This window comes from Colletotrichum acutatum (assembly GCF_030867785.1).
Source record: "Colletotrichum acutatum strain CBS 112980 chromosome Unknown BDZ83scaffold_93, whole genome shotgun sequence".
NCBI classification, from domain to species: domain Eukaryota; kingdom Fungi; phylum Ascomycota; class Sordariomycetes; order Glomerellales; family Glomerellaceae; genus Colletotrichum; species Colletotrichum acutatum.
The window spans coordinates 110,867-134,466 of NW_026849087.1; the positions used below are offsets into that span (position 1 = coordinate 110,867).

General features: G+C 52.5%; 5 protein-coding genes and 1 non-coding gene across 6 annotated transcripts; 4 read left to right on the forward strand and 2 right to left on the reverse strand.

The window, feature by feature from the left end:
* Positions 1-5,551: 5,551 nt before the first annotated feature.
* On the forward strand, positions 5,552-7,217 carry BDZ83DRAFT_584929 (eukaryotic and archaeal DNA primase small subunit; the record flags this gene model as incomplete). Its single annotated transcript, XM_060505806.1, has 4 exons — positions 5,552-5,772; positions 5,823-6,017; positions 6,088-6,534; positions 6,590-7,217. 4 exons carry the CDS (start codon positions 5,552-5,554, stop codon positions 7,215-7,217), a joined length of 1,491 nt encoding a protein of 496 aa, XP_060361658.1.
* Positions 7,218-7,360: 143 nt separating this feature from the next.
* On the reverse strand, positions 7,361-8,746 carry BDZ83DRAFT_584922 (guanine-1-methyltransferase-domain-containing protein; the record flags this gene model as incomplete). The annotated part of the gene is made up of 1 exon (XM_060505805.1): positions 7,361-8,746. The coding sequence occupies one exon, from the start codon at positions 8,744-8,746 to the stop codon at positions 7,361-7,363; it is 1,386 nt and encodes a 461-aa protein (XP_060361659.1).
* A 686-nt stretch (positions 8,747-9,432) lies between these two features.
* BDZ83DRAFT_631632 (DNA mismatch repair protein msh-2) lies at positions 9,433-12,546 on the forward strand. Its single transcript, XM_060508915.1, has 3 exons — positions 9,433-9,599; positions 9,655-9,786; positions 9,849-12,546. The coding sequence occupies exons 1-3, from the start codon at positions 9,576-9,578 to the stop codon at positions 12,456-12,458; spliced, it is 2,766 nt and encodes a 921-aa protein (XP_060361660.1). The 5' UTR covers positions 9,433-9,575; the 3' UTR covers positions 12,459-12,546.
* A 2,297-nt stretch (positions 12,547-14,843) lies between these two features.
* On the reverse strand, positions 14,844-15,627 carry BDZ83DRAFT_584993 (Tim17/Tim22/Tim23 family protein; the record flags this gene model as incomplete). Its single annotated transcript, XM_060505814.1, has 4 exons — positions 14,844-14,938; positions 14,998-15,195; positions 15,263-15,382; positions 15,450-15,627. 4 exons carry the CDS (start codon positions 15,625-15,627, stop codon positions 14,844-14,846), a joined length of 591 nt encoding a protein of 196 aa, XP_060361661.1.
* A 1,599-nt stretch (positions 15,628-17,226) lies between these two features.
* On the forward strand, positions 17,227-21,092 carry BDZ83DRAFT_584894 (ubiquitin carboxyl-terminal hydrolase; the record flags this gene model as incomplete). Its single annotated transcript, XM_060505804.1, has 4 exons — positions 17,227-17,308; positions 17,422-18,881; positions 18,936-19,326; positions 19,378-21,092. 4 exons carry the CDS (start codon positions 17,227-17,229, stop codon positions 21,090-21,092), a joined length of 3,648 nt encoding a protein of 1,215 aa, XP_060361662.1.
* Positions 21,093-21,747: 655 nt separating this feature from the next.
* BDZ83DRAFT_t218 lies at positions 21,748-21,827 on the forward strand. Its single transcript has one exon. It is a non-coding gene; the product is annotated as a tRNA-Thr (tRNA).
* The last annotated feature ends 1,773 nt before the right edge of the window (positions 21,828-23,600 follow it).

Here is a 23,600-nt window from a genome sequence, read left to right on the forward strand (position 1 = left end):
CCATCTGGCGAGCAGTCCGGGCTGCTTGGACAATAGGTCCTACACTCCGCTGTCTCTTTTCGGCCAATACTTCCACCTGAGGACGGTGCGTTCTCGCCCGTGTATTTCGAACATGAACGACCGCAGCGGTCTATAGATTACAGCATCATTCAGACACACGATAACGAGATATCAAGTTGACCTCGCCAACTGCAAACCAATGACGCCGGTAACTGATGCGCAAAAGCTGTGTTTTACACTTTCAAGCCTGTCCCCTTCAATCTCTCGACAGTGTAACGCAGTCTCCCCATTTTGAAGCGCTTCTCGCTGATCCCAATCTATCGTCCGGGGTAACCTTTCTCTGCTTTCTAGAAGGCATTGCGTAAAGGGCTTCGCAGCGCAAGCCTGCCTCATCAGCGCGTGCAACATAGGGCAGACCAAACTCGAGCACTGACAGCAGCCGAAACCCAGCCTTCTGGGACCGCGCTTCGGTTTGAACCGACTACCTAATAACCTCCCTCGCCAAAGGAAGCTTAGATACTGCCTGTATGAATAGTTCAGACGGGCACACGGCATCGTGCTTTCCAACCGTACCTTGCGGTGCATCCCCCTCCATCCGGCCCATGCAAGGGGTCTCAGCGAAGGACGTGTTGGCCGATTGGACTGCTCAGTCCCCGGAATACTCCAGCGTACGGACACAAATAGTCGAATTGGCTCAGCGGTCCCAGGCCGATTCCGAAACGGACAGCATTCCATCCGGCGCCAAGATCGGCAAACCAAGAAGTTGGACGGAGCCACGGCGTCGCCAAGGGTTCAACGTCGCCAAACGGACAACTAGGATGCTGTCGAAGCATGCGGCCGGCGGAGGTGACGCAGCTCGCGCCGAACTTGCCCTTCTCAGGTTGCCAACTAAAATTAAAGTACACGAAGCTTTCAGTCAACCTTGAAGCCATCATCATCAACATCATCATCATGGGCGTCCGAGCGGCAACATGGCCAAACATGGCACACTTGCTGATGGAGGCTGAAGTTAGCAGACAACTCCAAGCCGGCCTGTCCCATCTACATAGCGACGCTAGCCCCATTATGACGCAACTGAGGGGACGCTGCCAGTTCTGCACGGGTCACACCATCCACACCGTGACCTTGGCGCCCAGGACCAGGATCCATGAGATCTCCCGACCGATGGGAGAGGGAAAATGATGAGGCGGGACGGTAAGATTTTTCACAGCGTCAGGTGAGGGAGGTCACCGTCAAACCCCTTGGCCCAGTCCACTGTCCGCCAAAGTTGCCGGGGGTGTTGGCCCCAATTGGCGAAACCATGCGGATTCCTACCACAACGAACGATGCAAATTGCAGAAGAGTGTCCAGGGGACCAGCAGCACGTTTTGACGGCACGACGGCTGCCCGCTTCACCGCAAATACCTACTCTATTCGAACACTGTGCAGCCAACCACGGAGTCGGACACGTCCCGGCTGCCTCTAAGTCTTGCCGTACGATACCGCACCTCTGGCTGAAGGGTCTCAGACCGAGCAGTGCGAGCCTGAGATCCTCCCCTCCTTGTCGCACGTCTCCATTTGCTGGATACCTGCGGCGGGGGTTACAAGCAGGGGATCGACATTGGCGTTTCCGAAAACACTTTACACCCGCCGGATCCGAAGTCGAACACACACTCGAACACCCGTTACAGCCGCCCTGTCAACTGCTGGTTGGTGATCGCGTCTCGAGGCGCAGGGAGCCGCTGGCGCGGTGAGCCTCCAACCGCATCCGATATTTCTGAAGATACAGATGCTGCTAAGCCGAGGACACCAGCAACGTTCCCATAATGACCTGCAAATTCAATCTGTTCCGATGAAATGTAATACTATCAAGGTGAGACGACTCTAGGACATTCAAAATGGCTTGGACCCATCTCATCAGATTACCTTTCCACATCTTCGTCCTAAACCGAGTCAATTCTTGAACAAGAAGTGAGCAATGGGCTCAGACAGCATGTTTCTCGAGACACCGGACGGCACATGCTGGACACGTCCTCTTCAGGGACCATCAAGCGGCCCTCTCAGAATTATTGATCTGAATCCCCCTTCAGTCGATCATCCCATCCGCCAGACCCAAGTGCCTGGGACGAGATCGGATCAGGCCATATCGCCGAGCTCTGCGAATGCAGGCCCGCAGGGAGATTGTGTTCGAAGACATCGTGGCCGAGCATTCCACGGCGGGGGACCAGGCGCCGAGACACAATGTCTCGAGCTAGAGGGCGGGCGAGCGCCCGGCTCCGCGTTGCTAATGGCTTTTACTCCCGTCCTGCCAGCCGGATGTAGCGCCGTAGACCAGCAGGTGCCGGCCACGGCCTCTCCCTTGGACCCTTTCTAGCCCTACCGCATGGCATGTGTGGCATATATCGCCCGGGTGGAAGTCCACCAATCATCTCTGATCCATCTTCTAGATTTGGTCTGGTTTTTTCGATGCAGTGATTGACTGAACGACTTGGTTACTGAAGACCCTTCTTGATTCCACATCACTGGCAGGGAGGCGAGGTTCGCACACCGGCATCATGTTGAGAACCATCTGAGCGATCGCCAGCGGCAATGCGTACTCTTCACGCTCCTGCCCATTGTACAGGATGGAGATCCGTTGAGACGTACATGCAGTCCAGACCTATCTGAGTTGAGCTTGAAGCACTGCGGATATCCTCATTCCAACAGAGCTGGAAAAAGCCCTCAAACCAACCAGCCAATGAGGATCAACTTCGGACGAGATGCCGTCCCAAGGGCTGAACTCACCAAAAGCTCGACTCTATTGGTTGTTTAGTACTGTCTCTTCAGGCTTTGCCCTCTGGCAGGCGCAGCTGGTTAAGTCGGTCTCGCCGCTGGAGAGCTACCGGCTGTCTACTGTATGGATGGAGCATACGGCGCGGGACATGTGATGCCCAAAGACCTGCCAACGAGGTCGCCGTCACTTGATGTTAGGACTATTCGGCATGGGATTACTGATGTATGGCAGAGCCAAGAGCCTTCTGTTTTGGCGACTGAACGGGTTCATGCTTAGGGTTCGAGTTATATCACAGTAACGATCTTGACTTCATCATCCACTCTACCGGATCCCTGTGCTGAAGACGTTGGAATGGCCACTGTCTGTGGTGTCGGTGGCTTTCTTCCCCCTGGAGCAAGCAAATGGCAACGATATCTAAGCGAGAACGGTAGTTGTGTTCTCCAAGAAAGGTAGGTTTGCAAGAACAGACCACCATCATGACCCTTCATTATGAGAGAAGCCAGTAGCTTACTCATCTCGATCACGTCTCGTATGAGAGGTAGGATATGCCGTAGGCCAGCTTGTGGGATCCGAGGGTTTTGGACAGTCCTACGTCCAACTTTGACGGGACGAGGAGAGCTCGGTGAAGTAAATCTAGTACCTAGAAGACACTTCGATGCCGGTGTTGACCATGATCACTCCTGGCCCTCCTTGTCACACGGCTCCTCGGGGGTTCTTGTCACCTAAAGGGGTTCTTGCTAGTTGGGCGAGCTCTACTCGTGTACCTTCTCACTTTCTCGTTGCTGTCTTGGTGAAACTTCAAGTCTCTTACCTGGACTTCCACCCTACTATTCAAGTTGGGGCCAAGCGAGCGTGCCCTATGGTAGACTTTAAACGATGATATAACCAGTATTTTTCCTTGTTGCCAATGGCTTTGAGCACAAATCCCTTTCAAGCTATCAGCACTCTTCCCTATTGCCAAGTCTCGACCTCACCCTTCCCGTATCTCTTCGCAAATGGGTGAAAGCGATGGATCATGGTACCCGTACTAAACCTGAAACGGAAGCCTTTCGTCAGAGTGATGCTCTATGATATCCCAATAAACAAACAACCGACAATTTCTCCATCGAAGTAAGCACCAAATGAATGCATTTCCTTAGGAGACCCTCCAGTATGAATGAAGTATATGGCTTCATGCTTTCTTTCCGACATCTGCAATCCAACAACCCCCCCGAGTAGGCTAAATGAACTCGCTCAGCTGGATATCGCGTCGCACCTCGTTATGAAATAAATTGCCACAAAAGCACCTCTACCAAGTAATCAGGTCGGGGTCGAATATGCATAAGGTTTGCTCACAGGGCTAGGTCTTATACCGTGCTATATATTCCCGCAAACACTTGTGAGGCTCTCCCAGAGATGGCAAATTAACTAAACAACTGGCTGGCGTTAGGGTCTCTACTCCATTCTTTCAAAAATCTGTAGTGGACTATGACGATGACGCTGCCATCGGAGTCAATCAACAAAGGATGTTCTCTAGAAATCTGTCATGAAGCGGAGAGATCGCCTGGAATAGCCCTCATTCGATCTCTTTCTTGCTATATAAGGAAGATTTCGATCGTGGAACGGGGGTAACTTGGTGAAGTTTTGCGAACCCTCTTTGAGTCGTAAAATTCCCATGGGAACCGTTGATGAGGATGGGATTGCAGCAATCCGAGATCAAGTTGGCAGAGTGAAGCTCTGAGGCTAAGATAGAGATTTAATTAGAGATCAAATCCAGCGGAAAGAGCCAGAAACCCGGATCATGACAGCGTTATCATCGAGGGGAAGGCACAGTAGTATGGAAAGATGGGCCGAGAATGAGGGTCTGAAATTATTGACGTCCCTGGTAGGGAGATTCTTTGCAAAGAGGTCGGGTATTGAAGACGAAAGAGCAGGCGCCTCCCAGGCGAGTATACCAAGGTCCCTGGGGCCATTGCATTCCAGGCGACCTTATACATACCTCCTCAATACAGTTCCTGTCACCCGCACCCATCCTGCCAGTTGGCCGGGTGGTTTACACTCTAATGCAGGGAAGCTAAAACAAATACTCCAATGAAGCTGTGCTGGTCCAAGGGGCCCGCTGTTCGAATTTGGCCAGGGGCGTGAAGAAAATTGCAAGTGATTACCGGCCTCTAACCTCCATCCTTTTCATTTTTGTCTATTTGGATCTTATTGTCATCTTTTCCCGTCGTATACTACCTATGATATGACGATTAAGATCGACTTGGGTGTTGATGAGAACCATAAATATCAGGGAAATGCGATAAATCATGGATGGTTTTGCTAAGTACATTGGTCTCCTATTCTCAGCGTGGTCATAGTGAATTGCTTCTAAATGACGTTATGGTGGTCAGATATCGGGCACAACCTTAAACTGGAAAAAACATATCTTTCCCCGGAGATTTAAGCCGACAACGATATTTGACTCGGAATGTCAGAAATACTAGTATTGATTACCTAGATAAGGTAGATTTAGTAGAGTACCTAAAACGGAGGGAAGGAGGTGAAGTCGGGATCGTTCCGCTAATGACTAAGCCAGTCAACTGGGGACGGGGCGCATCCCAGCTCTTTACGCGAGAAAACGCGTCCCCGACGCGCCCCTGTCCAGCAACGCCCGCCTGTAAAGTTGCCCCGGCAAATTGCCCACCAAGACAAAGTGATCGATACTAGCAGAGCATGAAGTTGTCACCTTCAACTCCCCTCACAGACATAGCGATGCCTCATTCCGTGTCACCAGAAGCAAACTCACCTCCCAACACCACCGTCGTGACCGACGACGCAATGGCCGATTCCACCGTTCCTGAAGATGTCGCCCAGGTAACGGATGGCGACGTAGCGATGGAGGAGGCCGAGGCGCCTGCGCCGGCCGCCGAAGAGAAGAGCGAGGTCAAGCTGGACGACCTATTTGCAGACGCCGACTCGGACGACGAGTTCCCCAGTTCAAGACCACGAGACGCTCCCTCGTCGAGTCCCGATGGAGTCCTGACGCCCCCTTCACCAACGTGGGTTGTCCAACATGGAATGGAGGGGCAACTGCTAATTCCCGGTGCAGAGATATCGCAGACCTTAAGGCTTCAGATCCTGAGGTGATGCGCAGTTTTTACCAGCGCCTATTTCCTTGGAGATATCTCTTCCAATGGCTGAACCACAGCCCATCACCGACCAATGACTTTGGCCATAGAGAATTCGCTTTCACGCTACAGAACGACGCATACCTACGATACCAGTCCTTTGCAAGCCACGACCTGTGAGTATACTGTGACATTTGTAGTTCCGTTTGCCTGGAGTACGACAGCAACTGACCCTCCACGCCTCAGCCTGCGAAAAGACGTTCTTCGCCTCATGCCCTCCCGTTTCGAAATTGGCCCCGTCTACACCACGAACCCGCGCGACCGCAAGACCCTCCGCAACGCTAGCGCGTTCAAGCCGCTCGCCAAGGAGCTGTGCTTCGATATCGATTTGACAGATTACGACGACGTCAGAACGTGCTGCGACAAGGCGAATATCTGCAACAAGTGCTGGCAGTTCATCACGATGGCGATCAAGGTTGTCGACGTTGCGCTGAGGGACGACTTTGGATTCAAGCATATTATGTGGGTGTACTCTGGTCGAAGAGGTGCCCACGCGTGGGTGTGCGACAAGAAGGCGCGGACGATGGGCGATCAGATGCGTAGATCTATCGCAGGGTACTTGGAGGTTCTCAAGGGTGGCGCGCAGAGCGGGAAGAAGGTCAACCTATGGCGACCGCTGCATCCTCACGTTTCGTAAGTGGTGTCTCTGCTACTGGACACAGTATGAGGATAACTAACATGGCCGTAGACGGAGTTTGGAAACACTCAAATCACACTTCCAAGAAGACGTCCTCGAGGCGCAAGACCCCTGGGCCTCCAACGAGCGCGCGGAGCGTCTGCTGCAGCTCCTGCCGGACAGGGACCTCAACGAATCCCTCCGCAAGAAGTGGGACGCGGCGCCGGGTCGGTCATCAATTGCCAAGTGGGCCGACATCGACACCGTGGCCAAGAGCGGCGCGAGCAAGAAGCTCGACGCCAAGGCGCTGCTCGAGGCCAAGCAGGACATTGTGCTCGAGTACACGTACCCGCGCCTCGATATCGAAGTCAGCAAGAAGCTGAACCATTTGCTCAAGTCACCTTTTGTCGTCCATCCCGGCACCGGCAGGGTGTGCGTGCCGATCGACACCAAGAAGCTCGAGGACTTTGACCCGCTGGCCGTGCCGACGGTGCAGAGCCTTCTGGCGGAGATTGATGCGTGGAAGGGCGGCGACGAGGACGCTGAGGGGGGGTCGCAGCAGAAGAGCGTGCAGGATTGGGAGAAGACGAGCTTGAAGCCGTACGTGGAACAGTTCCGGTCGTTTGTGATTGGCTTGATGAAAGATGAGAGGGACGTCAAGGTCAAGAGGGAAAGGGAGGAGGACAGCATGGAATTTTGAAAGCAAATCGACACGATCTTTGTATGATGGGGTGGCCTTCGGTTAATGGGTTGGTGTTTGTGGTCCATTTTGTTTTTTTTTGATGCCAAACAGCAAAGGGAGGGGGTATTCTATCAACCTTTTAAATCGCCTGCCATGCCTGGCTATGATGTACTCACTTCCGTCTTGCTACTCTCCTGAGCCATCTCTGTTGATACAGGTGCCGCCACGGTCTCCGTGATGGTTTGGTTCACATCTACATCCTCATCATTCTCTTCCTCGAACCTGCTATCCTCAACATTATTGCCCTCGCCTTCGCCGTCCCCTTGAGCAGCCGGTGTACCACTGGCACTGCCAGCGCCCTCCTCCTTCAGCTTCGCCTCCTTGCGCTTGGGTATAATCTTGAGGAACGCCTCGGCCCAGCTGCCCGTCTCGAGCCAGTTGAGCATAATCTCCACAACGTGGTTCGTTGCAAGGACCCTCCGGCTCGACAGGTTCATGTATTCCCCGATGGGCAACTTGGCCGTCCGGATGCCCATCTCGCGCGCGCGGCGGTGGCACAGGCCCTTTTCCCTGTTTCTGTCTACGAGACCGCCAATGACGTAGCTCGTGTTGGGTTCGAGGCGGTCGAGGGTGTTGACGGAGTCGGAGGAGAGGTAGACAATGTTCTTGAGCTCGTCCGCGGGTTCGGGTTCGGGATCCGGGTTCGGCGAGTCGTGGATGACGTCTCTAAACACGGCGGGCTTCTTCGTGGGCGTGCCGTCTTCCTCAGTGGGATTCAGCACGTCAATGATCTTTCCGCCGCGGGGTCCCTTCATCAGCTCGTCCGCGTCCTTGGCCGCCGCGACAAAGTCGCCCTCGACGAGCTTCACGCCCTTCCAGTGCACGTGCTGGCTGCCCAGCGTGCCCTCGAACCGCTCCTTGAGCTGGCCCCCGTACGAGCTGACGTACAGGTGCGCGCGGTACCGCGACTGGCGGTTGTCCGAGTAGGACCGGGTGATCTGGCTCGCGAGCGAGACCTGCTCCTTTTCGAGCATGTACTTTTCGAACGCGCAGTCGAGGATCAGGGTGATGGGCACCTGCGTCGGGGGCACGCGGGGCACCTTGCGGCGCGGCGGGATAGTGACGGTGGACGGGTCGATGCCTTTTGCTTCGGCTTCGGCTACGGCGGCGGCGAGCTCTTCGCGGCGGGCGACTTGTCTGTCGTGGCGCTTGTCCTTGCGTTTGCGCTTGCGGTCTTCGCGGCCGTCTTCCCACGCGGCTTTGCGCTTCATCTTGCGGAGCTGGTTCTTTGAGATTTTGGGTTCTTCGGAGGCGGTGCCCTCTGCGGCTGGACCGGCGGATTCTACGTCGGCTTCCTCGCCTCCCTTTTCTTCAGCGGCTTGCGCTGCTCCTTCTACCCTGGTGGTGGATGGTGCTGCTGGTGCCGCCCGCTCTGCGACATCGCCATTGGCGGCCGAAGATGCGGCGGTAATAGTTTCCGGAGCGGCTTCGGACATCTCGAGGTCCTTGGCTGGCTGATTGACGGGTTCTGCTGCGAATGTGTCCATTGTGGCAGTGGTCGAGCTGAATGTTGATGCAAACTTTAGGTAGCGAAGTGGGGGACTTTTGCGAAATTTTGGCGATGACCACCTGCGATGGTCGTTGCCCAGCTGGTGGTGGTGCGCGGGAAGGTTGGAGAAATACGCTAAACTGTTTGGGGCGTAATGCGGGGCACTCGTTGGAGCTGTGCAGCTCTTCCTTGCAGCGGCGCCGGCACGACAGAGAACTCGCGTTCTGAGCTGCAGCGATCTGAGAAGCATTAACGCGGGGCTGATTTGGCTGAGGTACAGGCAGACAATTCTATAGGGGCGTAGTATATTTGGTAAGGTATGAGATCAGATGTCGGAAAGGACTGGATGGATCGCTGTTCAGTACACAGAGCCAATGTCTTGATGCGTCGATTACCAAATATGTAGCTAGTCACCGGAAACGGCGTTTTGGTGTGGAAGTGAGCAGACTGCTGGAAATGTCAACTTTGGACTAATGAGTTTGAAATTCTGAGCCGTAGGCAAGTACGCTGGGTGGCATTCATGGTCTTAAGATCTTCGATAGTGGTGGCTAGCACTGAGTAACTGAGGTGCGAATACCAAGGTTAGTCCCGGCAGAATGGAGGCGGTCAGCACGATTGGCACCAAATTGGAACTAGCGCCATCGCGTCGCGTCTTCCACCAGATAGATTTCCAGACGCGCCACACCTGGAAACCACTTTAACTTTGGTCACTCGGGAGCACTGCACGCTGGGTGTCACGCACCGGTTACACCATCTACACTGTTCATCTTGATTCTGCTTTCCATTTTCTCGTTCGCTAATCAATCTTTCACGATATCCTTCTAACCATGTCTTCCCGGCCGGAACTGAAGGTTAGTATTTCAATCAATGCCGACGGAACGCTTCGCTGATACGTCTTGACCTTAGGTTGACGATGAACACGGCTTCATTCGCTTCTTCAAGTCGCTCCCGGCCGTCCACGAGGATACAGTCCGCATATTCGACCGAGGTGACTGGTACACATCGCATGGCGAAGATGCCAACTTCATCGCCCGCACAGTATGTTATGATCCTACATCACCTCCTCCTTACGATGAGCTGGGGGGACTGACAGTTCCTAGGTCTACAAGACAACGTCCGTCGTAAGGACACTCGGTCGAGACGAGAAGACGGGGCTCGCCTCAGTGACAATGACTGTCACAGTATTTCGACAATTCCTCCGAGAAGCACTGTTCAAGCTGGGCAAGAGAATCGAGATATGGGAGAGCACCGGCGGCCGCATGAACTGGAAGGTTGTCAAGCAAGCCTCGCCTGGCAACCTGCAAGATGTGGAGGAGGATCTGGGTGGCCAGATTGAGGCAGCACCGATGATGCTCGCCGTCAAGATCTCAACAAAGGCTTCCGAGGCCCGGAGTGTGGGCGTCTGCTTCGCCGATGCCAGTGTGCGAGAGCTGGGTGTCAGCGAGTTTCTCGACAATGACCTCTTCTCCAACTTCGAGGCCCTTCTCATCCAGCTCGGTGTCAGAGAGTGCCTTGTTCAGACAGACAAGGCGGATAAGAACAAGGACCCCGACCTGACAAAACTCAAGCAGATCATCGTCAACTGCGGCGTAGCCGTCTCGGAGCGGTCTGCCAGCGAATTCGGCACCAAGGATATCGAGCAGGACCTGACACGTCTTTTGAAGGACGAACGTGCTACCACTCTCCTCCCACAAACCGACCTCAAGTTGGCCATGGGTTCAGCCGCAGCGCTTATCAAGTACCTAGGCGTTCTCCACGATTCGTCCAACTTTGGGCAGTACCAGCTGTACCAGCATGACCTCTCACAGTTCATGAAGCTGGATGCGGCGGCGCTCAAGGCTCTCAACTTGATGCCTGGCGCCCGCGACGGTGCCAAGTCTATGAGCTTGTATGGTCTGCTGAACCATTGCAAAACACCTGTCGGCAGCAGATTGCTGTCGCAATGGCTCAAGCAACCCCTCATGAACAAGGAGGAAATCGAGAAGCGCCAACAGCTTGTCGAGACATTCGTCAATGACACGGAGCTGCGGCAGACTATGCAAGAGGAGCACCTCCGCTCAGTCCCGGATCTCTACCGCCTCGCTAAGCGGTTCCAAAGGGGCAAGGCAAACCTCGAGGACGTTGTTCGTGCGTACCAGGTCATTATCCGTCTGCCCGGGTTCTTAGGAACCCTGGAGGGTGTCATGGACGAGGCCTACAGAGATCCTCTCGATGAAGCCTACACAACCCCTCTCCGCGACCTTTCCAATAGTCTTGCAAAGCTCTCGGAGATGGTGGAAACCACGGTCGACTTAGATGCGCTCGACAATCATGAATACATCATCAAGCCAGAATTTGACGACAGCTTGAGGATTATCAGGAAGAAGCTTGACAAACTCAAGAGAGATATTGATCAACAATTCTCGGATGCCGCTCGTGACTTGAAGCAGGAAGTTGGCAAGAAGATCTTCCTCGAGAACCACAAGGTCCACGGGTACTGCATGAGACTCACAAGACAAGAAGCCGGTGCCATCCGCAATAAGTCGGGATACCAGGAATGCTCAACGCAGAAGAACGGTGTCTACTTCACGACAAAGACCCTTCAAAGTCTCCGCCGTGAGTTCGACCAGCTCTCGCAGAACTACAACAGAACCCAGAGCAGTTTGGTCAACGAGGTTGTTGGCGTAGCTGCGTCGTACTGTCCAGTCTTGGAGAGACTCGCTGGTGTCCTAGCACACTTGGACGTCATCGTTTCCCTCGCACACTGCTCTGTCCATGCACCCTCGGAATACGTCCGGCCCAAGATTCACAAGCGGGGCGAAGGGCAGACACTACTGAAGGAGGCTCGTCACCCATGTCTCGAAATGCAAGACGACGTGCAGTTCATCACGAACGACGTCTCTTTGACTCGCGACAAGTCTTCATTCCTCATCATCACTGGCCCCAACATGGGCGGAAAGTCAACATACATTCGCCAGATCGGCGTCATTGCCCTCATGGCCCAGATTGGTTGTTTCGTCCCCTGCAGCGAGGCCGAGCTAACCATCTTCGACTCCATCCTGGCGCGTGTTGGTGCCAGCGACTCCCAACTTAAGGGCGTGTCCACTTTCATGGCGGAAATGCTTGAGACGGCCAACATTCTCAAATCGGCAACAGCTGAGTCGCTCATCATCATTGACGAGCTCGGTCGCGGTACATCAACGTACGACGGCTTCGGTCTTGCGTGGGCCATTTCTGAACACATTGTCAAGGAGATTGGCTGCTTCGCCATGTTCGCGACGCATTTCCACGAGCTGACGGCCCTGGCGGACGACCATCCGCAGGTGCACAACCTGCACGTCACTGCGCACATTGGCGGCGGCGGCGGCGAGAACAGCAAGCGTGAGGTGACGTTGCTGTACAAGGTCGATGACGGCGTGTGCGATCAGAGCTTCGGTATTCACGTGGCAGAGCTGGTCCGCTTTCCCGACAAGGTCGTGCGGATGGCTAAGCGCAAGGCCGATGAGCTGGAGGACTTTACGTCCAAGCACGAGGACCTGGGACTCAAGTACAGCAAGACGGATATCGAGGAGGGTAGCGCGCTGCTCAAGGAGGTGCTGCTCAAGTGGAAAGAGGAGGTTGCTGCTGGGCAGATGAGTAAGGAGGAGATGGTCTCTAAGCTCAAGGGGCTCGTCATGGCGGATGAGAAGCTGCTTGCGAACCCCTTTTTCCAGTCTGTGAAGACTTTGTGAGGGTAGTACCAATGACGGCTGCCGTGGTTTGATAAGTTTGTGCAAGGCGTTGGGGTCTAGGGTCACTGGTGTATAATATGACGATCAAAATGCTGGCTTCTGAAGATGTAGGCTTTTATTGAGGATGGTAGAGCTACACTGAAAGATACATAGAAAAATAACGGATCTCTCCATCAGTCCGAGACTATCATTAGTGCCAGACTAGGGATGTATGCGTTCCTAGAGACTTGAGCTTGTTAGTGTCTTGTACAGCGCATCCAGTAAGGGGATAAATATAGAAGTGATGTAGCGGAAACGAATCAGACAAATGATAGAACGGTAAAATTTTGAATCACAAAAACATTCATAAACAGCCTCTGAAGCTGGATATCATCATAGTAACAGGGTGGAGAAATCGAAAAGGCAGAGAAGAACTGTTCAACGTACCATGGATAAAGAGTTGTACATCTCCGTGGATTTGCTAGAGATAACCTACCAATGACAAAGGATGTTCATCATGGCGGGCTCTGAAGATGTAGGACAGCACTGCTGAAAGGATCTGGCAATGAAGTTAGCCACCTGCGACTCATGTATAAACGATGTCTGATCGTGCGAAAGGTTGTAGCGTTGTAACGGGTGTCAGAAAGTGATAGAACGGTGATGTTTCGAATCATGTTGATTGTAATCATAAACAGCCTCTGAAGCTGAGTCTCATCATGCAATGGGGGGGTTTGATCGGGTGACGTGAGTTGTGGGAAGATTTCTTACCATGCTTCATCATCGCGACTCTGAAAATATTCTCATTTAAATAGAAGCCCATCGAGCCAGATAGGTCCTGCCTGAAGTAACATTAGCCGATGCTGGGCTGCAATGATTACACAAAGTCGAGATATTGTAGTTTGAGTAGGATCAGAAAAATGATAGAACGGTGATGGGTCGAATCATGAAATAATTCATAAACAGCCTCTGAAGCTAGTGGTTCATCATGTTGGGGGAAGCAAGCATCGGAAGAGATATCAGGACTTACCACTTTCGATTACTTTCGATGAGGAGCACCCTCGGCTTTCGTCCTCTCGTAGTGTCTGCGGCAACCAAAGCCTGTCCATACAATGGCGGGGTTTTCAACCCTGTATCCTCAATTGGAAAAAGTGAAAGAGTCTTCGCGTGGATCTGGTGGCGCATCGAGCGTCCCCCCATGACTTGCTGTTCTCTGCCTTTCTCTTGTGGCCCCGGGAAATTTCTACAATCTCCTAGCATTCGAATGCCTAGTCATTGCAGTCAGTACAACTTGATATACAGACAGGGATACAATGTTGATGAGGAAGATTGAAGTGTAATCAGACAAATGATAGAACGGTGATGGGTCTAATCATGAAGATCATAAACAGCCTCTGAAGCTAGTGTATCATCATACAGGAAATGTGAAGTGAATCAAAACAATGGCTGAACTTACTCTGAAAACATCCAGTTGGGCTGGGTCCAGAGTTGAGATTGTGCTGGCCTGGAAACCATGTCAGTATTCACGTAAAGCGGCCAGCTGCAGAGAATCGTAGGTTTAAATCGGGAATCAGACAAAAAGATAGAACGGTGATGTGTTGAATCATATAGATCATAAACAGCCTCTGAAGCTTGAGTATCATCAGGAGAGATAGGGTAGGAATAAAGAACTTGCCAAGACTCACCTTAGCATATGTTGATGGTATGGAACAGAACCTCAGCATGGCGCACTGACGTCAGTTCCTGATTTGGATGTTAGTTTCCATGACAAATAATCGAATGGATAAATATGAGTTTTGAAAGCCAAGTCAGACAAATGATAGAACGGTGATGGTCGAATCATGAAATGATTTCATAAACAGCCTCTGAAGCTATTGTATCATCATGAGAAGGGAAAGGGGGCAACAAAATGACTTACCCACAGTAGGCGAGGCTGCGGCGTCAATGACGAAAGACTTGGCGTTATTTGCTGCTGCTAGAAGCCGACTTGTTGTTAGTGAATGTCGGAGACATAAGATGCAAAAATTCCCAAAGAAGAAACTTCAAATCAGACAAATGATAGAACGGTGATTGGTCGAATCAAAAAAAAATTCATAAACAGCCTCTGAAGCTATTGTATCATCATTGGAGTTGGCAAATGCCGGCATTATGCAAGAACGTACCATTGTTGAGACGCAGTCGGCGGTGCGTCATTGGAGACAGGCACACATCACGCGGAAGCTCGAAGAGCATGAGAAAAAAATAGTACAATTCTCCATTTCCTCTAGCCGATGAGACTCCTCTTCATGTGCCCACGTGTTTCGCAGGCTGTGTATATGTACAAGCAACGGGAAATAAAAGAGCATGCCTCGCTGGGCTGGGTGGTGGATTGGTGGGTGTGATGGTTTTGATGTTTCGTTTGACTTTGTTTTACTCGACAGTTGCCTTGACGGGGTTGATCTCAACACCGTACTTCTCCTTGAGCCGCTCACGTCTCCGCTCTTCGTAGCCCGGCGGCCGGATACCTGTGACGCGTCAGCCCTCCGTGGGATATCAAGCCCGGTACTCCAGAATTTCAACATACCACGACCCTCGCCAAGCTCTGCAATCGTCTCCTCGATCGGGCGTCTCTTGGCTGCGCGCTGAGCAATCTTGCCCTCGAAGTCGGCCTCGTCAACTTCGGCCGTGTTCCATCCTCTGAGGCGTCCGCCGGTGACCTCGAAGACTCCTTGCCATGCGCCGAAGGCAGCACCCAGGCCGAGCACAACGGGCATTCTTCTGGCTGTTTGAGGCGCGACTTGTAAGTATATTGTCTTGACTGCTTACAGACTCGGGGATTGTATCCATACTTGTCATTCCGAGGATTGAACCGGCAATGAAGCCGGCAGTCGCGGTATTCCACGGGTCATCCTTCTCTCTCAGGTTGGCCATTGCCGACTTGGTGAAACCGTATGCGCCACCACCAATCGCTGCGCACTTTCGTTAGCATTGGATCCCTTTCAATTGGACTTGGCGAAAGGCAACTGGGCGACGTACCCATCACGGCGATGATGCCGCCGCTGCGGGTGAAGACCGACATGGCGCCAACATTCTGCTTCTGGAGGGCATTGTGGACAGCGGCAATGAAGAAGCCGGCACCACCGAGGGCGGCGGAGGAGGAGATTGCCGCCTTGATGGCGTCCTTGGAGTGGTACGTATCGTGGTCGCCGGCCATGGTTGCGGGGTGGTTCGGAGTCGCGGGCCAGACACTCAATTGGAAAAGAAGTTGGTGAGGGATGTTGCGGAAGTTTGAGGTCAGGTTGAAGCTCCACGACAGGTGCTCCACCTCCGGGCCAGTCACGTGCTGTATTGGTGTGGAGCCAATCAGACTACGTGCAAAGGTCAACTGTGTAGGCCCCCGGTGAGGTGTGCTTCTGTCTTTGGTTTTGGCTCATACAGTAGTCGGGAGTAATTTGCGTATTCATCAAGATCAATCAATTAATATCTTACTTAACGGTCCAGTCTAAGATGACTTGAGTTCAATCCGCATTTAATGTTACCAGTCTTTTTTGGTAGATGTAAGTAGGCACCTTGGTTGCTTCGGAAAAAGAATTAGGTACTGCAGCTTTCTTGATGACTCAGCTTTGCTCTATCCAGCTTGGACACGCTAGCTAGGTCACCTGATCTTGGTCCCGACGACGGGTGATGGAAGCCATATCCCTGCATTCCATGTGATTCTAGCCACAGGCGCCGTGCCTTAATCGCCCCATGCCGAGCCGGGGGTCGACCTGGAAGAACTCGGCAGGCGGTCACGAAGTTAGCGGCTACGGCTACATACCTAAGTACCTAAGGTACATCATTGGAGAAGCTTCCTCTCGCTGTCAAAGTACCTTCCAGGTGATCTAAGCTCCTTCAACTGCGACAGCTTAGTGCGAGGCTACCAGCTGCGTCAGCCTGTCTACGTCTCGATCCCCGCCACACACCACACTGCCTGCCCACCTTGAGGTCGCATGAGGTAGCTCTTGCCTGTACGTCCGTCCCTGTCCTTGACGCATTGAAGCTGCGTAATTGTTTACCATCCTCTTTTTCGGACACTTTTCACGTCGTCGTCTTTTCTGGGGGTCTACAGTCTTCTTATCTGTTTACACATGCATTTAGATACCCCGAGCTCTGCTTGCATTCTTCTCGACGTCGCTGTTTCTGCCGCTCTCCCCCGCATGCATACTGCACCGCACGATTTGGGCGTGGCCTCCGTTTGAGGCCGGCAAGACAAACACTCCCGGCCACAAAGCCAAACGAACCAGCCTCAACGAAAGAAGCCGCTTCGCTGTTCGTCCTTTCTTGGAATACAACCTGGTCTCGCATTCCTGGACTAACAGTTGTTCAGTGCCTCGCATCTAACGAAACCTTCCCTGCCACTCGCGATCGAGCGATCCTCCGCCGAACATACATCGAGTTCCACATCTCCGATACGAGCATAGATATTCCCGCCGACAGCTACGATCGTCTTTGACGGTCAAATATCAGCTGAGGGACGAGTATTAATTGCGACCGCCCGCCGATCCACCCGAAGGACTACAGGCTACGTTTAGCTATTAGTTTGGTCGAGCACTTACATCGAAACCATACATATTCGTATACGACCACCAACCTGTGACGTGAGGCCTCGCACTGGAAGCTGATGACGACTCGGGAGTCGTATTTGAAGCATCGATTGAACCGTCTACCTACACCGTAGCGTCCGTTCGGGCTGTTACCGCGAGCTTCTAGTTCGCTGAGCGTACCATATCGAAAGGGGTAATAAAGCATGGCCATCACCGATCAATACTCCATCATGTCACCAAGCGATTCACCCACTACGCAGCACTGGGAGGGCAGCCCTGCGCCGGTCAAAGAGAACATGGTTGGAAAGACTGGTACGTTGGATGAATCCAAATGAGCTCGGATTGCGCTTCTGCTTTTAACGGCACTATGGCCAACCCAAATTTGTCCCGTTGACTGTTGATATCAAACGCTTACATCCCTCTAGGACGCCTTGCCCCCAGGTGGATCCAAGACTTGCTCAACTCTGACCTTGATTCCGGATCCTTCGCAAGAATCGAATGGGACCAACAGGCGCGCTGCAGTAAAGCAGGAGTACCGCATCGACTCGTCCTCGTGGGCAACCAGAGCACATCAGATACTCGCAACCCTGGCGTGCTGTCTTGTGTCTGCGCGATCTGCGACTTCCACTTCTTGATCAGAACCTGTTGGGATCCAGATCAGCTTGTCTGTCTGTGTCGCCCCAATGCTCTCCATTTCCCTCCGAAAGACACAGATTTTTACCTCCATCATCTCGTCAACATCAAGCAGCCGGTTCGACCGACCAAGTCGACATCAAACTACCATCCTCTCATCCGTGAGACTATACTCGCCGTTGAGCACTTCGCCTGCTCCGCTCCTCGCTGCACATTGCAAGTTACAGTCGAAATATCACGGCCTCGGCTCAAGCGCGAGTGGCTTCACCTTCTTCTCAATGAGCAGCGCATCCTGGACAATCTGGCGAACGCCAGAAAGCAGTCGCCGGATCGATTCGCGGACGCAAGGGATGATTGGTGCACAAGCGCTCCAGTCACACTGAACACCTATCTCAGAGACTTGCTGGACAGGCCCAATCCACGCAACATATCTCAGCGTAATAAGCGCTTCCAGGTCGTATTTGGCGAAGAATGCTATGCCATTTTCAGAGCCATCATGTTCACAGAGGAAAACCTTGACAAGGATGGTGTTCTTGAGCCTTACTTCATCCCGCCTACTCTCGAACCTGGCACTCCCGGCATACCGACGGAGCTGAGCGCATTGCGGGCATTCGTTGAGGATATGCAGGCTGAGACAGAGAGTGTCATAATAAGAGGCGGAAAGACTGGCGAAAATAGGCCTTATGTTGGCAACAGGCTCTTTAAAGAGCTACAATGTCTTGACTACCCCCAGAACAAGATTGCACAAACAGCAACGGAAGCGCATCGGATTCTGGGAGTGCTTCCGGATTTCGATAAGGCACTCATCTTTTTTGCTTATACTCGGCAGTCGGCTCTTTGTGAAAAACGACGTCCTACGTTTGTCGAGGCCCTCAAGGACATTGCTCTCCTCACGAACGACGACGATTTCCAGACCCGAGCGATCCAAGAGCTCACCATTATGGACGGGATGCCTGCCCCGGATAGCGTTGGCGCAGGCGACGAGTTGCAAACACAAGCGTACTCATTTTTCAGCCTAAAATACACCGCCAGTGACGATAATGTTGTTTCTGCCTTCAATACCAAGATCGAACACTCGCCCTCTCAAGCTGATTCTGCCCGAGAAATGCTACAGATCATTGGGCGCCACAGAAACAGCGATCGCATCCTTACCCATGCAAACGGCCCAATGGACGTTGCCTCCGCCTATCGTATTCTTGAGGTAGATCCTCAATGGCCTGACAGCACCATTGTGATGATGTCCAGTGTCAAGGTGAGTTGTGTACCTGAAACTGCGGCATTCTACTTCCGCTAACAATCCCCCTAGCTGAATAAGGATCCGAAAAGCAAAGCTACAGAAGAAGTCGCGATCAAGGCGATGGAAGCTATCGCCGAGGATAGGAATAGCGACGAAATCCGCGAAGCCGCAAGGACTTTATCTCTATTGGCTCAAGCTCCGGATCAGTCTGCGCAAGCTGTGGAGATGGACGCCAGGCCTTCCAACGCAGCCAACTTACCTGTGGGTCTCGAGAACATCGGCAACACTTGCTACTTGAACAGCATTCTTCAGTATCTCAACACCGTCATTCCTATCAAGGACTTGCTTGCCCACTACCCAGATTATGAGCTAGGCCTAGATGATTCGCATATCCAACGCCGGCTTGTCGGCGGCAACAAGCTCAAGATCGATCGTGCCGAGGCTGTTGTTGCCCGCGCCTGTAAGTACTGTTCTACCATGGGTACGGGGAGCCTTTGCTAATATCCCATAGTCGTCGATGAGTTGAGCAAACTCTTGGATAATCTTAGTGGCTCTCAAGCTAGTGCTATCCGACCATCCCAACGACTCGCCAATGCCGTTCTGCTGCCGACCTCGAACTTGACCGAAGATCCTACGAAGCAAGCGAGCAAGACTGCAGAGGGGCCCAAGACTCTGGAAGTCATGGGTACCCAGTTTCCCGCCCCTCCGCCACTCCCTGCAAGACCTGCTCCGGGGCCCCCTACAAATACGGCAGAACACGTCGAGGATGTTGACATGGTTAACGTCACCGTAGACCCGATCTCCGAGTCTGCTAGCAGCGTAAGCTCGCAGACTTTGGTCAACCTTTCCGACGTTGACCACGAGAAGAAGGATTGGGTGCCCGAGGATAAGACCGACATCAGAATCGTTTCTCAGCCAGTCGAGGAGTCTTCGGCCCGGCCCGCCAATGATAACGATGTCAGAATGACAGGGGTCGAGACAACTGTTCTCAACGTGGAACAACGAGTGCTTAAGGCTTTGGAAACACAGACCCGAGACTCAGGCACAGATCAACAAGACGTTGAAGAGGTCATGGGCAGCATCATCAACCGCCTGCAGGCTGCCATCAAGCCTACAAGGGTAGATGCCACCGATGAGGTCCAGTGGGAGCCGATCATGGACACGTTCTATGTTGAGTTGACCAACCACACGAAGTTCCCCAATCAGGACAAGTACAAATCAGACTCAACTCTGGAGCGTGCCATCACGGCATATCCTGCTGAAGGCGGGCCGACGAACATTCATGACGGCCTTAGTCGCAATTTCGATCTCCAAAGAGTCGCTGCCGGAGAAGCAGATATCATGCGATACACGTCGATCAAGAAGCTTCCTCCGATCTTACATGTCCTTATCCAGAGAACCAAAGGTGATGGCCACAAGAACATGAACCCGGTTGAGGTATTCGAGACATTGTATCTTGACCGGTATATGGATACTCCGGACGACCCTCAATTCTTCAAGTTACGGCAGAAAGGCTGGGCTCTTCAACAGCGTTTAGACCAGCTCAACAACATGCCCAAGATTGCGGCCGAGGATACTCAACTCATCGACAGTTTCACCAGGGACTTTGTACACGTTGACAAGCCTGACGTCGAGGAGACATCGTCACTTCTTAACGACATGCCCACGTCATCCCTTAGCTTTGCGGGGCAGGAGCCGACATTCCCTACCTACCCTTCACAGTCGGAGACGGCATTTGAAAAGGTGGACCCGCCTGAGCCTACAGGCTTTACGGTGGAAGGGCGCCAGCAGATCAGCAACATGCGCGAGGATGAACTGAAGTCCCATAAAGCGGAGCTTGATCAGCTATTCGCACAACACAAGAAGCATGCATATCGTTTACATGCAGTGATCTGCCATAGTGGTCAGCTCAGAGCTGGTCATTATTGGGTCTGGATCCACGATTTTGAGGCTGGAGTGTGGCGCAAATACAATGACAGGGTCGTCACAGAAAATGCCGACACGAGGGAGGTCATGAAGACTCTCAACAGCAACGGTGATCCGTACTACCTCTGTTACGTGGAAGAGGGCAAAGAAGGCGACTTGGTCAAAGTCCCTAAACGCCAGCAAGCAAACCCTGACTCTGCTGCCCAGGACGGGGATCGGGATGTTGATGGGGACATCGAACTCGTTGACGTAGAGAACAAGTGGCCGCAGGGCTCAGGCATCTTGTCACTGAAGGAGTAGAACGCCCTGCCGAAGAATGTCATTCTCAACCTATTTGGAAGTTACACCGAAGAAGCAGACGCAGCGAGCGAACAACCAAAGGTGGCAAGGGGCCGTACATTAAGGAGACAAAGTGCAAGTAAGTCGGGATTTGATCCAAATTACTATCAGCTTTTTCCCTAATTGTCTGTAGTGAAGAGGAGTCCGCCAAACTTTCAGAGGGCATCACGTCCGCTGTCAACACGCCCATCGAAGCTGCGTTTCCAGCTTGACTGAACCACGAATTAACGATACAACGACGACACGGTGATCATCATGCTACTGAGAGATCGGCTTTGGACTTTGTCAAATCAATGGTGTAGAGTACGCGTTTGGGCCCACGTAGATAGCTCACTGGGGTTCAAATCATAAAGGCACGAGCGAGCATGGCTTTGGTAGAGGCATGATCATTTCGGATTAGGAAATAACCGCCAATACCCTCTTGCGTAATGATAGAAACGAGTTAGACGTCGTACTTCTTCCTGTTCGCATTCCTTTCCTGCTTCTTTTTCCCATTGTGCCCGTGGTCTGTCTCTTTTCAAGATTCACCCGTGATATCTCCAAACAGCATGTCGGCATCGGTGTGGAGATGTCTCGCCCGCCGACCCGACCCGGACGACGATATCAACTCCGCCCCGCCCCTTTAGCTCAGTGGTAGAGCGTCGCACTCGTAGGCTTGGTATGCGAAGGTCCACGGTTCAATCCCGTGAGGGGGCAGTTCCTTTTGCCATTGCTGTCCCTTTTTGGCTCCGTAGAGCAGATTTGAACAATTTTCACTCAGGAGAGGCTTTAGGTGGAGCTGTTTGTTAGAAGGAAGCGTGGAGAAGCCTGATTATTGTAGTAGGTTGACTATGACTATGACGAGAGGTCCAGGAGGAGGGTCTGAATTATTTCCAGAGTTGTGCTAGTTGTGTTGTTGTGGCGGCTTTTTGTGTCCCACGGGGTTTTCAAAGTAGTTTGTTTGCTGTTATTTGGAGTTCGGAGATAAGAAGCAGACCCTGTCTCTGCTCAGCCTCCATTGCAATGCCATGAACTCGCAAGACTGAAGAGTCGTTCTGTTCTATCTTACTGCGTGTTTCTTGGAGAAATCCTCAAATTAATTCGTTTTGGGTTATAATCCTAGAAGAGGCTGCCTTCTTGCAGCCTGTCCTTTTCATTGAAGGCGTGTTAGCTATACTAACATTAGTCCAAGCCACAAAACGAAGTCAAAGTGCACGCAGCGGAGTCATCACCTGATGACTTCAACATTGACATCTCTCCCGCTTGCTGCGAGATCCAAGAAATCAGGGGTAAGACGGAACACGCCATGCAAGATCTATCGCTTACCTCCATGCTCTTTGAGAGATCAAGAAACACATTTCCTCCCTCTTCCTGCAAGGAGAGTTCAGATACATATGCGTCTCAATGATGTGCTAATTGAGACACTGCCCTGCGAGATCCAGGTGAACCCGGAAGGATCGTTCAAGGGGGACGTAAGAGAAGAGCGGGGTATGGTAAGTAGGAAAGTAGGCTAGTTACGCCCGCTAGATGCAATCATCACGTCAAGGCACAGATGTAGGGGCTCGTACCCCGTGGGGAGCTGGGGGGAGGGGGAGAGGCGTGGTCTGATGAGGTCTGGAGTCGGAATGGCGGCGACGGCTGGAAGACCCGGGTAGCTGGGACGGGGAAATAGAGATACAGCGAGAGGACATGGCATAAGATGAGTGGCCTGCACTTGGCGAAGAGGACTGTCGGTCTACTTGGGAGTCTTCATCGCGTGACCGGGGGGGGGGGGTTGGGAAGTGAATTATCAACCAGGAAGTAGCTGAATTACAAATATCGTACAGTTTGCAGTCTCTGTGATCACACCTATATCCCGCCTCCTCTCGTACATAATCATCACAATTTCGAAGCGTCACCCCCATCCATAGAACGTTGTGTATCGGCCCAAGCCCATTCAACTTCCATCAAACCCAGTATTCTGTCGTTGACTTTGCGTTTCTCTCTCCCATCTTAGTAGTCTCTCAGCACGTCGCTCTGGTCGTCGTCGCCGTCCTTGATGGGGATAGGCGCAGGAGGCTGCGGGGTTTGAGGTTTATGACTCGGGTAGGATGCCATTACGAGTTGATAGTAAACTTGTTATCTGCATACAATCAATCGAAACGTCCGTTCAGACCTTTTTTTGTGGTCGAGATAAAGAAGGCCGATGAGGTCCGAGGTACGAGAATCACTCACAAGGCGGTTTCTGATAGTCAGTCAAGGAAGAAGAGTGGGGGAAAGCTTTTTTCATCTGTTGCTCGACTTTGGCAATCTGACAGCGGACGGAGGAAAGTATATACATGAATGACTCCTAGGCTGCCCTTCCCTTTACCTTTCTTTTTTGTATGAATCAAACTATTGGAGCCCATAGAACGCGGGGGTACGGCGTGACGTCAGGCCACCGTGATGTCCAAGTGTGTCGACTTCTCCATTTCATTTGGCTGTTCTCTACCATGAAGGTGGCCACGGGCG

Excerpts from the sequence above, each read along its gene's own strand:
- BDZ83DRAFT_631632 (XM_060508915.1), top strand. The coding sequence starts at position 9,576 with ATGTCTTCCCGGCCGGAACTGAAG. Across the intron at positions 9,600-9,654 it reads CTTCCCGGCCGGAACTGAAG|GTTGACGATGAACACGGCTT; the intron begins GTTAGTATTTCA and ends TCTTGACCTTAG. Across the intron at positions 9,787-9,848 it reads CCAACTTCATCGCCCGCACA|GTCTACAAGACAACGTCCGT; the intron begins GTATGTTATGAT and ends GACAGTTCCTAG.